Source organism: Symphodus melops (genome assembly GCF_947650265.1).
Source record: "Symphodus melops genome assembly, chromosome: 5".
Lineage (NCBI taxonomy): Eukaryota > Metazoa > Chordata > Actinopteri > Labriformes > Labridae > Symphodus > Symphodus melops.
In genome coordinates this window covers 26571592-26586556 of record NC_136695.1, presented here as the reverse complement: position 1 = coordinate 26586556, position 14965 = coordinate 26571592, and the positions used below count along the sequence as shown (strand labels likewise).

Genomic DNA, 14965 nt, shown 5'->3' with positions numbered 1-14965 from the left:
CTCTGTGTTTGTTGCTGTAGATAAAATCGTCTACTGAATTAATTGTAGAATGGTAAAATAGATCTCCAGCAACACGATGACATTTTGAATTTTCAACAGTGAGAAACCGTTTTTCACTGTCTCAATTTTTTTCTAGTGATCATATTTTTGTTAATTTACTCCTTACACATTTTGTGATTCTAAAATAATCTAAGATTCAAGGTTCAAGGTTCTTTATTGTCAAATACGCTCCATGTTAAACATACAGCACAGATGAAATTGCAATCCCCCCAACCCCCAGTGCAAACCTGCAGTGCATAAAAAGATTCCTTGATATAAACCTAAATCATTAATTTGTGTCTCCCCTTAAGAGGTGCACTTTGTGGATCAGCACCAGTGTGACCTGAAAGAAAATGTGAGCAATATTGGACCAATATTGGATAAGCTGCTGAAAGAAGGTGTAATCCTTCAAGAAGTTTACGATCAAATAAGAGCGACCCCAACATCTCAGGAGAAGATGAGGAAGCTGTTTAGTGGTCCCCTAAAAGCTGGAGGACAAGCGGCAAAGGACGTCTTCTACAAGATCCTTGAGAAGGAGGAGCCATATCTTGTTGCTGACCTCAAGAGGAAGGAGTCTGGAGCGGCGGCCAGTTGGAGTTAAGTGTCCAAGGAACCGGTTGAGGTCAGATCCGATGCTTGGCCATATCAGGGAAAAAGACTTTTGTTTGCCAGTGACCAAAAGACGGAATATTATGTTTCAACATGATATGACGAGAACGAGTCAAAACGCATGTGATTCTGAGACGGGATCGAGTCGAGTACTAAAACAATGTCCATATGTGAAAACATGTGTAAACCTTCCACAGTCCGGCACATGTAAGATTGTTTTTAACATTTTTAGAAGAAACTTTTTTTAATGAATTCTATTTTTCTTGTGTATTGTACTGTGGTACTGCAGTGTGTGTAAACGTGAAAGTTAAAATTTATAGCAAAGAAAATGATACTTCACCATGTGTGTCCATTGAATGCAGCCATTGAAAAAGTAGTTTTTGACATTTGATCAAATAAAATGTGTTTGAAAGTATCCCCAGCTTCTTTACATATTACTGACATGTTCATGTATAGTATTAAATGGGGAAAAAAAGTGTTATATGTATTTTAGTACTGAAAGTCCAGCCAAGCCGTACACACAATGCTTTTAATACACAAAGAGATGAGACATATCGTTTAAATAGTTTGACTCCTCTGGCACTTATAATAAAGTACATTGGGACACCTTATATTGATTAATGTGAACTGTTTCCCAAAATTATTTAGGCTATTTAATTGACAAATGATGGTGATGTGTGCTGCTAATTTTTTGTTTCATTTTTATGAGATGGGATATCAGGTAAAATAATTTATTTTATTTTGCCCCTTAAGTATAAGTTAATCATAACACATTTCAAAATGCACATAAAAACAAATAAACAAGGGAACACTCTTAAATCACAAATTAGATGTTGATCAAAAAGTCCTCAACACTGAGGGCTGGACTCCAAATCACAGCTAAAGTTAAAAAATACTGAAATCCTAAATTTATCCAACTTGTGTGAATTGCATCACGTTTTAATTTCACTCCATCTGTATAATCGTTGAACTCCTGACAAGGTCCGAAGTCCGAACATGAGTCAGAAAAGGTTATCCAGGTGATCTCCTCCCAGACCATGATCAAAAACAAAACATCTCTCAACTAGAGCATGTCAAATATATAATAAAAGAATTAATGACTTCTTTAAAGAAGGAAGAATAAAGAAGAAAAGAATGTAGGTGTTTATCCAGATTTTATTTTGTTTGCTTACCCTGCCTGTCTTATTTCATACTCCAGTCCGATAGGGGGCGGTAATTCCCATTTAAGCTGTTTTCAAACCATCATTAAACCTAAAGGTGGAAGAAGAGAAGAAGAAGGGACAGCTCTTCACATGTAGGTCATGTTACGTTAAGGAGTATTATTTAATGTCTTTAAATCTGACGTGTGCTCTCACTTTTATTCAGCTCTTGTTTGATTCTGTTGAATTGTTGGGTCCATAATTATAATGTTTCAGTGAAGTGGCAGCATCACTGATCTAGCAGCAGTGAAGCAGCCTTCAAACTAAACCTCTGTTTATGTTTTTATTTTATTTTTAAATGAGGATTTTTTGGCTCCTGGTGACCAAATTACACTCATTTCTGTTCTTTAAAAAAATACACATTAAAAAACAGACGTGTGAAAGCTGCTCTTTGCTTAGTTAGCTCTGTTTTTGGTTTTGTTATGGACCTGTCATTACTCTGTTACACAGCTGATCTGAACTTAATGTCCTAACTCAACTCCCTGCAGACTGAGCTACTGACAGACACCATTTTACCATTTGTATCATGGCCATGCTTTCACTATATTAAGACGCAGTCAAGTAAAGCAAAGAAAAAGAATTAAGTAGAGAAAAGTAACAGGTTATTTTAGTTAGACGGGAACTGTTGCAAACATGGAGAACAGCAGACTGACAGAAACAGTGAGTTAAAGCTAATATGCACTCTTTACTTTAAAAAAAAAATCTGAGTTGATATCACCTTTGCAATATTGATGATGTGATCTTCCCTACATGCTCTGTTTTCACCTCAGCTCTAAAATACAATTCACCTCAATTAATTGTGTTTCTGAAAATAACACAAAGAGGCCTGTAGTGGAGCAAAGTTTAAGTAATTATTAAACACTTTCATACTTTTTTTCCCCAGATCTATATTGAGCCGAGTAACAAAATGATCTGAAAAGTAAAGCATTTTGAAAGATATATTTCTTATTTACAAGTACCAAGAAAACTAATGACTTAAGATCCAAAAGCAGAGAACTCTCCAGTTTGGCTAAGAAGTGTAGAGTTTAGCAGTAACTAAATGATTGAGTCTGACCTGGTGGACTTGGTTAAAAACGTCTTGCTTTTCTAATCCACAGGAGTCGGTCAGCAATGGGTTGCACCTCCTACCTCTTTTGTGCCCGCAGCAACTTCTACTCTGGTTGTTTACTGCTCATCTTGTCTCGACAGTCTCCGTCGCTCAGAGCGCTCAGCTCCGGTCCTCAGATCAGTCGCAGCTTGAAAGAAAGCTACAGGCTTCTGCAGCTCCCAGACGAGGGGCACAGCAGCCCCGTGCAGGTGAAAGAGGCCTACCTTCGCCTTGCCAAGCTCTACCACCCGGACTCTGGGGCTCCGACGGCTGATCCGGGGCTTTTTGCTCAGGTGGAGGAGGCCTACCGAGCTGTGCTGGCTCATCAGAGCAAGACCAAGATGCCTGATGATGGGACGGAAATGGAAGATGAGGAGACGTCTAGAGGTAAAGCACTTCCACACAGACACTACCTCAGCTACGAGGGTGTGGGTTCAGGAACACCCAGCCAGCGTGAGCGTCAGTACCGGCAGATTCGAGTGGACCGGGCTTCCGAGCAGGTTATGAACTACAGGCAGAGGGAACATGAGAGAGCTGCTGCAGCAGAGGGGGCGCTGGTGGAGCGGGACATCCGTCAACGTAGTCGAAAGATCAAGATCACCCAGGCTGTGGAGCGACTGGTGGAGGATCTGATCCAGGAGTCCATGGCCCGAGGAGATTTCAGGAACCTGAGTGGAGCTGGAAAGCCCCTAAACAAATTTGAGCACAATCCATACGCTGATCCAATGACCCACAACCTCAACCGCATCCTCATAGACAACGGTTATCAGCCTGCATGGGTCGTCACACAGCGTGACATCCGGGAAAACACTGCTCACATCCGAAAAAGGTTGTCAGAGGGGAGGGCCAAGCTCGGTGACCCAATGACCCCGAAAGAGGAGAACCAATGGGAGCAGCTGTGTGCATCTGTAGAGGAGGAGTTAGTGAAGCTGAACAAAGTGGTGGACAATTACAACCTGATCGTACCGATGCTCAACATGCAGTTGGTTCACTTCAGCTTGTCACGAGAGATTGAGCGGGCGGTTAAAGCGGCTCATCAGCACAGACTGGAGCAGCAGAGAGAGAGAGAGAAGGAGAGAGAGAGGTGGACGGAGGAGGCCAAAAAAAGAGCCAGCGCCGTAGCAAGGCAGAAAAACACCAAACAAGGCCTGATGTCCTGGATGAAGAATATGCTCCGACGAGAAAGCTAAGGACTGAATTTAAGTGAACAGAAAAATGTATCTGAGGACAGTTTCATTTTCATTTCTCTTAAACCAATACTTCTCCTCTGACAGACTAAACAATGCAATCAAAAACATTTGATTTGAAAAACAAAGGGGGAATCTAAAAGGTCGAATCTGAAGCTTATATTTGAGCTAAACTTTGTAGGTGGGAAATTTAAGACACATTTATAAGGGCAGGTCTTTTGGCAAGTGTCTTGACGAGAAAGCAGATCGAAGGTTTAAATTTTAAAGCAAAAACAATGATTTTGAGAAATAAAGAATTTGAACCCAAATTTGTGATTTATAAAATTCTGGATTTACAAGATTACATTTTTTATTACATATTAATTCTACTTGCAATAAATCAGTGTAAAAATGGCAACATCAAAAGCTCTTAAACCTTTTATTTTTATTTGAGTTTGGCACAAACAGCTTCTAAATCAAAGTCGGACACGTGGAACCACTGTACATACTGGACTCTGTGTGAATACTCTTATTGTCATCACTTGTAGGTAGGGAATTAAGGGAATGACTTTAGAGCAAATGTAACAACATGATGCAACTTCATTAAGTTTTTTCTGTGAAATCACTGATGTGAACATCAAACCTAACACTGTAACTACTGGCTGCTGTGTGACATTAAAGTAAAGGTGATTTAAGGTTTTGTGTTACAGAGTTTTCTATATTTGAATTTTGCTATATTCTAGTCTGGCAGCTGCTCCAGGGTTGCCGGGTTACAGATGATGATGGGCTCCTTGCTGCCGGCTCTCGGACTTGCAGCCTCCCTGTGCAGAGCCTCGGCGACGGCCCTGGACGGAGTCACCGCCTTGGTCCAGTCGTGGGCGATGTACTGGTGATACGGATCCTGAGAGCTTTCCACCTTCCTGGAGCGAATGTAGCTGAGCATGATGCCGAACGTGAAGAAGCTGAACATGCCGACGACCAGAAAGATGTACAACATGCCCTGAGACTGAGTGTGGGCTCTGGCTCCAGCTGACTGATGCAAAGCCTGCTGGGTAGTGTAGTTTTGAGGTGTCGGTGGAAACAGCATGCTTGAGCTGTTGAGGCAATGCTGCAGGAAGGAGAGCAGGAGCGTCTGCAGCTCAGTGGTGTTAATGTGTGACATGTCTGACCTCTGCTGGATGATCCGAGAACTGCAACTGAAGACAGGAGGATGAGGATCAGATAAGGAAAGGTAAGGATTTATTTATTGTAATATTAAGTGTAACATATATAAAAAATGACAAATGTTCATGATAAACAAGAACAAACAGCTACAGACAACAAAACTCAGTAGTTTCTTCAGAGTAAGACCTCTTTGCTGAAACAATGTTGGTCAAATTGGTCATAACACAATGAGTTAAAACTGTGTTATATTTTACATTTATATAATGATATGAAATAATATATCATGTTATTGAAAAAAAAGATGAAGCGTTCAATTAAAACGTGTTGAAAATCATGTAACTTTTTAAATCCCAGATACATTACAGTTTTGTGTCTTTAGTGTTACAGGTGGAGTTTTTAAACAAATAGACAACAATCCTGGGAGTGTAGAGCTGGATGAGAGAGTTTAGGTGAGGAAGAGCCGTTTTTTTGTTATCTCACTGCTTTGTGAGCGAGCAGCAGAGATTTAAAGTTAATGCGAGCAGTGACTGGGAGACAGTGGAGGGAGATGATGTACTCTTTTCTGAAGCTAGTTTAAACTGGGATTTAACAAAGAATGATTTTGAATAATCACAGATGCAAAAAAAAGGTCTAAAAAAAAGATCTGACCCTAATATTTTAAAAATGGAAAAGTACGTTTTTAGAACTAAACAGTGTGCTGGAAAAGAATCACACAATCATGAACATGAAGGATTAAACGTGTTTGAGAAAATTTGGACTTCAGTCGATGTAAAATGATAAATTACATGTCAACAACATGTCCTCCCCTTTATCAGACAGGTCACTCTGTAACTATAAACTTTCAGCTGTCAATGCACTCTTAAACATGTCTGTGTGAGAATACCAATCAAACAATCAACCTTTATTAGCACCAATTCATTCAACGAAGGTCATCTTAAAAAGAGCAAGTCTCGGCTGTAATCTTTCTCCATGGAGAAGCTTAAATGTGAAAACAGCTCAGGTCTGTTTTCGAAAATAATAAAAAGCACATGAAAATCAGAGCTACGTATGTGAGAAACAGCATTATCTGATTTTAAAGTGATATAAACCCTGTGATCATGGTATAATAGAAATACAGTGTTGTGTATGTTCTGGCCTATAATAAAGAGACTTGAGTTTCAATGCAGGAGCTACTTCATCTGTTTTAACGGGTCTGACTTTGAAATAATTTGAGAGAGCAGCGAAGTGATAATAAAACTAATTTCTTCAAATTAGAGCTCCATCATTCTGCTGCAGGTGAGAATAAAAGAAAAGCCTTCCTACCTTCCAATCACCTGGACTTGTTCCTGCTGTCACTCACATGAGCAGGCGTCGATCACTTAAAGTCACGAAGCTGCTGGTCTCTAACTTCTCCTCCAACAGAAAAAGTGAATCCCCTCCTTCTCCTCATCATGATGTGCCTGCCTTCATGCTCGTGTGTTTTCAGCAGAGGAGATACCTCACATCTTGTCAACACGTCTAATGAAAGGAGGAGGTCACAGGGCAAGGTCAAAGCATATTATAGAGAGTCGGTGCCGCAGCATGACTTAACACACCGTCCTATACTACACACTGTTTACTGTTGGTGAACATGTTTGGCGTATCGTCTTTTCCTGTCTGAAGTGTTCATGAGGGGAAATCATGAAACTCACTGGGGCAAGTATAAAACTCTTCATACAACAAAGACAGATACTGTACATTTGTATATATTAACTGCTGGCTCATGTCAACAAGACAACAAGACCAAGGGAATGATAAGGAGGAGAAATGTTGAATGTACAGCTTCCAGCATGTTTCGAGGCCCAAACTCGATGTTCAAATTCAGGTTGTTCAGAGAGGTTGTGGCTGGTGCTGTTTTCTCGTGCATTAATAAAATCTGTAATATTCACATTTCAACGCAGAGGAACAAAGCTGCTTTCAGCCAGCAGGTAATTCAGACAGTCGGCAGCACAGCTCAGCCTGGATAGAGTTACAACACCATGACCTCCAAATGTCCTTAAACTCACTAAAAGTGTGTGTGTCTCTGTGTGTGTGTGTGTGTGTGTGTGTGTGTGTGTGTGTGCCAGAGGTATTTAATATAGAAATGTCTGTAGGTGTACAGTATATACATATATACAGCTAAAGCAAAGACAAGTGTTGACACGTGTTTGTCAGCACAAAAAAGCAGTAAATACACGAGAGAAAAACATTATTTACCAAACGTTTCCTTTAATCAGGAGCATTTACAAACTTACAGAGAAGAAGAGACGAGAAATAACAAAAAAGATCAGATTGACTACAGCAGAGAGGTTTTTTTTTATGACACAGCTAAATTAAGACATGCTGCTCAGGCTTAAGTCTCACTAAAGCTGGCTGGGATGTGACTTCACAGCCCACATTAAAAACCTCAGGATTTCAGCAGCTCTCAGAAACAAAAAGAGACTCTCAAACTGAGAGTGACGAAATCTCATTTGGCAGTTTTTAAGACTTGACATTGTTCAATTATCACATATTTGATTGGTATGTTTTTCTTTTCAAAGAGAATTCAAAACAGAGGACATGGATATGATCAAAGGAGTTAGCTTCATAAAACGCAGCACACTCACAGACTTATGTTACCTAAAACCGTTTGATGTATTTATTTAATAATCTATTGTTTTAAAGACAGATTTGAAGGAGAATAGTCTAAGGAGCTGATTCATACTATAATTCACTAATTCAGTACAAAGACTCTTCTTGCTTTGAATCTGCTGCCTTGTTAGTATTAGAGGAAGGTGCTTGTACTGTGTCGAAACAATAACAAAAAGAAAAATATTACTTTTGAAGCTTGTATTTATAATTGCGAAAGTTATAATTATAGTCATTATAATTAAGAATCTGAGTTCCTTTTTTTTAATATATATAATGTCTTTTTTTCTGTACTAAAAATTCATACATCATAGATGACTATGAAATTAAAGAAAGTTCACTGGATTGAAAGCTTTGAGATCAAATCCACAAACAAGTTATCAGAGTCATTATTGTCTCAGCAAAGAGACGAGCGGTCTCGTAGAGGGGAAATCTGCCTGCTGTCTTCTGCACCGTCAGCTTGTATTCAGACATCAATGTAAACGCCACACACATAACTGAGCATCAAAAAAAACAACAAAAAACAGGAGTTGTCTCTTTGTAAGTGAATCATGGTGCAGCAGTGGAGCTTGAGTCTTGCAGAGATGACTTGTGATTTACCTGATGGATACAGAAGGTGAAGTAAATAAATATATATAAAAGAGAAAGGTCACATTTTTCACGTTATCTTAGATCAGTGCAAGTTGGTATTTCTGCGTTACTCACCAGGCTTGTTACTCGAGCTGCACCCCATCACAGTTGTCTTTTGATTCTATGAGTCTGGAAATACAACATTTAGGGGAAGTGAGAAACAGCAGAATCATAATCAATTCCCCCCAAAAAACACAAATGAATTTATTTTAAATTCTAAATTTAAAAAGTGGATTTTTGTGCTCAATGAATCAGAGTCTGATCAATTAATTGTCCAGCAGATAATAAGTGACTCTTGTACGGCTAATTTCATTGCAGATATTTGTCGATTTATTCAACAGTCAAATAGCATTTCATTTTAGTTTTATTGTATTACACTAGCAGTTCTCTGTCACCAGCAGAGGGCGCATGATCATCCTCTAGAGTGTCCAGCTATGATGGACATCGGTCCGTCCCTTTAATAAATGTCTTGTGGTAAAGACAATGTTAAATCTTACATTACATTTCCTCTGTCTTGTGCACTGGGTAAACTTCTTTCACTTGAATGATATCGTCTGACCTTGGGGTACAGGCTAAATGTTGACCTGTTAATCTGATACTAATCACCTCAGTAATACATAATACAAAATAATCGATGACTCACTCCGCCTGAGCTTTGAGAGCTTTACGGGCCTCCCGAGCCTCGTGCTCCTCTGAAATCTTCTTGTAACAGTAGACAATAACAACGATGAGCCACAGCTGCAGAACCACAATCAGCACGTACATCATAATCTCTGAGATCACCGACACCAGCTCCCTATTGGCTGCAAAACAGAAACCAACAATGTAGCATTGAAGAAAAGGCATGTGCACCAGGGTTAAGACTTTGTTTTCTGTACAGACACAAACAAATGCGGAGGTAAACATGAAATAAAGTCAGAAATCGTCTCATTTGTTTAAAGCCAACACACAGAACCACCGTGATGCTGACAGGATGCATCATGTGTTTATATTTGACCTTTAAATCCTATCTACTATTGCTTTTCTAAAGGGGCACATGGGGCTGGTATCGTATCGCGAGCCACTAATACTGGAAAAGAAAGATAAAGTTACTCGCTCAACTGCTTCCCGGCACTGACTGAATCTTTGAGGGTGCACAGGAGAAGGCTAGATCAAATGTTGAAATGATCTCACTGTATATAACAGATTAATTTCTTCTCACTGAGGCATCATTTATAGCGAACAATCCATTATATGGGAAAATATTCTGCAGAATTATTTCTAGTTTCTGATACTTGAAGCATGTTGTGCTGATATTTCTGCACTTTACTTTAAAGATCACATATTATCCTTCTTTGTAAATAAGTCTCCCCAGAACATGTGTGTGGAGTGTCTTGTTGTAAATCCACTCTGATCCTGTATTTGATCATGTCTATAAACCCCTCTATTTCAGCCCGGCTCAGAACAGGCTGTTTCTGTGTCTGTAGCTTTAAATATGTAAATGAGCTGTGTCTGACCACGCCCCCATGAACTTTCTCGCTACATGTCCTATTGTTTACACTGAGAATGCAGATTCAGAGGGCAGATCAAACACCTAGCCGTGGAAGTGTCTCCCTTTGTGATGTCACAAAGGGAAAATCTCTAAACGGCCTGTTTGAGGACACATTTTCTGAAAAGTGGAGCCGGATGAATTTTTCTCATCATTTTGGGGGACTTGTAGACAGACTAGAGACATATTAATGGTAAAGTAAATTGTGCGTAAATTTGACCTTTCACTTTACTTGTGACATCATTTTTATTGCCGTATTCGTACTTTTCTTTAAGTTAAGATCGCAACTCTTCCTTTTACTGTCAGTCTTTCCGCCGGTACGCCCCACCTTACCTACAGACACCACGCTGAGCTCCACCTCCTTTTCCACTATGACATGCTCGTTGAACAGCGGCAGCAAGAGCGTGCGGTGGATGGTGCAGCGGTACGTCCCCGTGTCATTAAAGGTTACATTACTAATGTAAATGGCTCCGATCTGAATATCTGTAGTTTTCGTCCCGTGCCACTCCAGGCGCTCACTGAAATCTTCATGGAGGATGTCGGCTGAGGGGTGGTCATAGTGGAAAATCTGAAAGGAGGAGAAAGCAGAAAATAAACGCAAGTTAATCGATATTTTCTTTTTCTTTCTTTTATCTTTTATTGAGTTTAAGTTTTTTCTGTGTACAAATGTTCAGACTTTGCCCATTTGACTTCTTGGTGTGTATGAGGGTTTATGAATTGTCTTCTTAAATGTATTTAAGAAGACAATTAATCACAATTAATTCAGTTTTTATTTTATTCAACTTTATTTAACCATCTCGGTCCCACTGAGACTTGGTCAAGACAGTCAGCAACAAACACACAAGGTTACAGACGGAGACACAAAGGGAGACAAAGTACAATTTACAAAACACTAAAAGAACCAAAAGGGAACCATCTGGAAGTCAAATCTTGGAGTCAGTAGTTCAAGCAATGAAATTATAAGCAACAACATCTTAGGATACCAGCAACAGATTCAAGACTGAGGGAGCAGAATATCCTAAAGCCCTTTTCCCAATTTCTGTTTAAGCATTTGGGACAAAGAGCATAAAGAGGTTCTGAGAACTTTAAGAATACTGTCTGGTACTTGTCACCATGATAAAAAAAACAAAAAAAACAGCACATAGGTAGTGAGGAAGCAGACCAAGAATTGCCATATATATGAAGATGTACTGGTGTATGAACTTAAGGGTTGTCAGAGCAGGCCATCTTACTGGAAGGGAATTTATCATCTCTCCTCTATGTGCAGACATTTCTCTCTAGAAGAGAGCTGTCTCTTAAGGGTGGCAATCTTAATTATATCGTACAGCCATTGCACTCTCCTTGTCTCAATACAGAAGCTTATGGGTATACAGGATGTACACCCATCATTATCACGAAGAATAGTTTTATATCTCTTTCTCAGAGGTTTGCAGAATTAATGCCAAAGGACATTTAAACTGTTCCAGGTCTACAACAACTTCTTAAGCCATTTAAAGTTTTATCTTGTTTTATTTTTCATTCAGCAACTCACATGTCTGAACTCCTCCTCCTCCTCCTCCTCCTCTCCCAGCGGTCTGAAGTGCCAGTCTACGGTGGCTATGGCAGGGACCTCCTCTCGTTTCTTACAGGAGATGCAGCCCAGCAGGAATCCTTCTCCTGCCACAGCTTCGGTCAGGGAGTCCACCTCCGAACAGCCGCCATCACACCGAGACACTGCAGGAGCAGCAGAAGTAGAAGTAGACAACACAGGATGAATACACAAGAGGCAACTTAAACTTGATCGGAAAATAATTTAGGAAGAATTTTTACCAAGCCTTTATTCTTAGAAACAATAATCAGGAGCTTATAGCTGGCATTATTTTCCAAGTAAAGTTTCTTAAAACACTTTTTCTGTATGGAGAGTAGACGAGATCTTTTACATTTCTTCTCACTCATTTTCAAACATGTAATTAAGAATTGCCTGTTGTCTCATGCACAGTTTTCTTCTTTCTTTATCCCATGCACAGTTTGGTTGTGTTTGTTTTCTGTCTTGGGAAAAAATAGGACATATTCAAAATAGCGATTCAATCAATCAATCAAACAACAGTTTATTACAGTTTCATGCTGGTGATGGGGATGTTAAACCAAATGTGAATAATAAGTCGTGTCCATCCAATACATTAGCCAGTAAGTGAAGTTATTTGAGTTTTATTTAAGATTTCAGAGGAATTCTTTTTCATGAAGATTTTTTCTACCAAGACGACAGCTGATTGTATGTCAGAGTTTCATACACAAGAACAGTAAAATGAAGAGGGAAGTTAAAAAATAGAGATGCTGTTAGGTCTCGCACCCCATGTACGGAGGCTGCAGTCCTTGAAGTGGGTGGCCCAGCTTCAAGAGCTTCGCTCGCTCTCTCTCTCTCTCTCTCTCTCTCTCTCCCTCCCTCTCTCTCACGATCCTTAATTTCCAACTCTACCCTCAGTGCTGTCTCTACAATAAAGGCCCAAAAAGAGGAAAGGCATGTGCAGAGGATAAACCCTTTTCAGAAGATTATTCAGAAACCGCCCAAGGACATAAAGACTTCAACTGCTGTTGACTCACAAAATATTAATTCATATTTTCAAATGAATTTTACAATAGATTGAAGAACACTGATTTTAATGTCAATTATTAAGCTAAACATGTTCAGTGTTTTGATAAAGAAAGACAATGTTGTTGGGTCTTAAGTTTATTGTTAATCTCTCTGACAAAAACTAATCCCCACTTCATAAATTTATTAAAAAAGCATTGAGGTCCTATAAAGATAGAGATTCAATTCACAAGAAACTCACTTATAAAAGTTTGAGTTCAACCAACAACATCAGTCTGCTTTTCTGTTTAAACGTTAAAGACGTTCATTGTCTTCTACTTACCGAAAAGACTGAGGCCGACTAAAAGAAGACAGTGGCATAACATCTCTTCCAGCTGCTGGAAGTTTAAAAAGAACTTTTCTTGATGTGAACGTGCTGAGAAATATCTGAGGATTCAGATTACATTACTGACATAAAGTCTCTGGATTCCTCACAACAAACTAGTCCACCCTTTGATCCAGACGGGGCTGTCGGTCCATCCGTTCTATAATCTTCGGTTCATGAAGGCCAAAAAAAAAAAAGACAGAAAATGTGGACGAGAAAAAAAAACTCAAATCCTTGGGTTCTTCTCGGCAGTCTCTCCTGGAGTCTGTCTGACTTTAAGGCAGCTATATTTAGAGCGTGTGAATCCAGAAGAGTCGGACGTTGTGAGTGTCGAAAGCTGTGCAGGAAACCTGAGCTGATGAGACCTGATCCATAAGCACAGCAGGACTGTCTCAAGTAAGACTGCAGCCATGTTTTGATTTATATATAGCTTGACAAAGAAAAGTTCTCGCACAAAAGGAAAGTTTCAAACATCCTAAAGTTTTTCTATTTTGTATTGCTTTAACTTGGATTGGCTTTTTCAGATTGGTCAGTGTTGCGTATATTTCGTCTGTTCCCTCATAAGTTCTGCAGGCCTGATATGCAAAACTACTGCCAGCATGTTTTGATAAACAAATCCTTTGGGACAAACTCGTGCTTGAGTGGAGCAAACAAACATGCAGGGCTTAAAGGGAGAGCTGTACGTACATGTACATGCTTTATTTTTATACGTGAAGAAACAATCAGTTCTCAAGAAGTCCGAGGTCATGGTCGGTGGCAGGACCCCCGGGGCTGACTGGAGTCTGGCTCAAGGACAGTCGAGCTGAGAGGAAGAGTTTGAATGTGTTTTTGAATGTTTGGACGTTAGACAAGCATTGTTACTCCACATCTGAAAAGTCTGCATGTCCCTTCTCACTTCAGGTTTTCTGAGGCTCCTCAACTTTGTTCATTGCATCCTGTTGTGAGCTGATTACATCAAAAGAAATTACCATGAATGAAAACAACAAACACTACTATTCTGAATATATTCTTTTACTTTCAAGTGTAGCTGCTGTTTGTATCTAAATCATCCATTTGTGATATTAAAGGTAAACTAAACATAAAATAAGAACGTGTTCATAGAAAATGTTTCCTTGAAGTTGGAAATGTTCAAAGTGGGACCTGTTACATGAGAGTTATGAGTGGGGGGGTGCAGTAAGGCTAAATAAAGACAATGCACACTGTTTTGCAGTGCCATCACAGCATGGGGCAGAGAAAACTTCATGGTAAATGTAGGGGTGAAAATGACACCAGATGTACACCTACTAAAACAAAGACAAGACAATATGATGAACCCCAACTTATGGTCTGACGTTGTTTCCTCCTTCCTTGATCCTTGCTCTTGCTATTCGTACTTTCTGATGTGCGTCACTTTGGATTAGAGCGTCTGCTAAATGAATTGTTGGAACAAACTTAAAAGCATCTATCCAGTTACAATTCTAGAGTCTGTTGGGGCCCAACACAATAATTATTTAGTGGCCCTTTCAACTCATGTTCATCACGTCGGCCAGTGCCGTGATGCTTACCATACTTACTCATCCTCTTTCTTTTTTTACTCCTACAAAAACAAGTCCTCTGCATTTTTCTTCATTTTCTTTGACAAACTTTTGTCTTCGTAGAAAAAATGCCTGCGATGTTTAGCAGGGCAAGGACAGGAAGTGCTGTAAGATGGAGCCACCTATAGGGGAGGTTTCCTACAGTCGTTACAAAACTGCACATTTTGAGGAAGTGCTATGTTTTAAAGTTTATCAGCCCCTGGGGGCCCCTACTGGCCTGGGGGCCCCAAGCAGTTACATGCTTTGCCCGTTGACAAGCAGCGCCTCTGCATCCATCCATCTATCCGTCCGTCCTTCTGACAAGAGACAGACAAGACCCAAACCACCAGTTCACTCACATCCATATGTACAGGCACTTTATTCACCAAACAACCTAACAGTCATGTCTTTAGACTGTGGGAGGAGGCCAGA

The 14965-nt window shown here is 39.8% G+C and overlaps 5 protein-coding genes across 5 annotated transcripts in view; 2 read left to right on the top strand and 3 right to left on the bottom strand.

Moving 5' to 3' along the window:
• Positions 1–1063, top strand: part of LOC306824660 (uncharacterized protein) — a 106790-nt gene extending 105727 nt beyond the window's left edge. The window contains exon 80 of the mRNA XM_079344864.1: positions 351–1063. Coding sequence (XP_079200990.1) covers positions 351–640 — 290 coding nt within the window. The 3' untranslated portion in view covers positions 641–1063. The remainder of the gene's footprint in view (positions 1–350) is intronic.
• The window catches only part of scn1ba (sodium channel, voltage-gated, type I, beta a), an 85093-nt gene that overhangs the window by 20114 nt on the left and 50014 nt on the right, over positions 1–14965 (bottom strand). The gene's annotated exons all lie outside the window — the stretch shown is intronic.
• On the top strand, positions 1392–4795 carry dnajc28 (DnaJ (Hsp40) homolog, subfamily C, member 28). Its single transcript, XM_079344879.1, has 2 exons — positions 1392–1942; positions 2945–4795. Coding segments are annotated over exons 1-2 (1182 nt in total). The 5' UTR covers positions 1392–1940; the 3' UTR covers positions 4125–4795.
• Positions 4836–6912, bottom strand: LOC306824671 (uncharacterized protein). Its single transcript, XM_079344889.1, has 2 exons — positions 6567–6912; positions 4836–5296 (listed from the first exon to the last, which is right to left on the bottom strand). Exon 2 carries the CDS (start codon positions 5260–5262, stop codon positions 4840–4842), a length of 423 nt encoding a protein of 140 aa, XP_079201015.1. The 5' UTR covers positions 5263–5296; positions 6567–6912; the 3' UTR covers positions 4836–4839.
• Positions 7471–13288, bottom strand: LOC306824667 (sodium channel regulatory subunit beta-1). The gene is made up of 6 exons (XM_079344883.1): positions 12939–13288; positions 11579–11760; positions 10381–10615; positions 9163–9322; positions 8595–8648; positions 7471–8489 (listed from the first exon to the last, which is right to left on the bottom strand). The coding sequence occupies exons 1-5, from the start codon at positions 12979–12981 to the stop codon at positions 8603–8605; spliced, it is 666 nt and encodes a 221-aa protein (XP_079201009.1). The 5' UTR covers positions 12982–13288; the 3' UTR covers positions 7471–8489; positions 8595–8602.

Bases quoted from the DNA above. Each gene is read 5' to 3' on its own strand.
- LOC306824671 (XM_079344889.1), bottom strand. From the start codon at position 5,262: ATGTCACACATTAACACCACTGAGCTGCAGACGCTCCTGCTCTCCTTC.
- LOC306824667 (XM_079344883.1), bottom strand. From the start codon at position 12,981: ATGTTATGCCACTGTCTTCTTTTAGTCGGCCTCAGTCTTTTCG. The intron at 11,761-12,938 runs GTAAGTAGAAGA...CTGCTCCTGCAG, and splicing joins AGTCGGCCTCAGTCTTTTCG to TGTCTCGGTGTGATGGCGGC. The intron at 9,323-10,380 runs GTAAGGTGGGGC...TCTGTTTTGCAG, and splicing joins GCTCAGCGTGGTGTCTGTAG to CCAATAGGGAGCTGGTGTCG.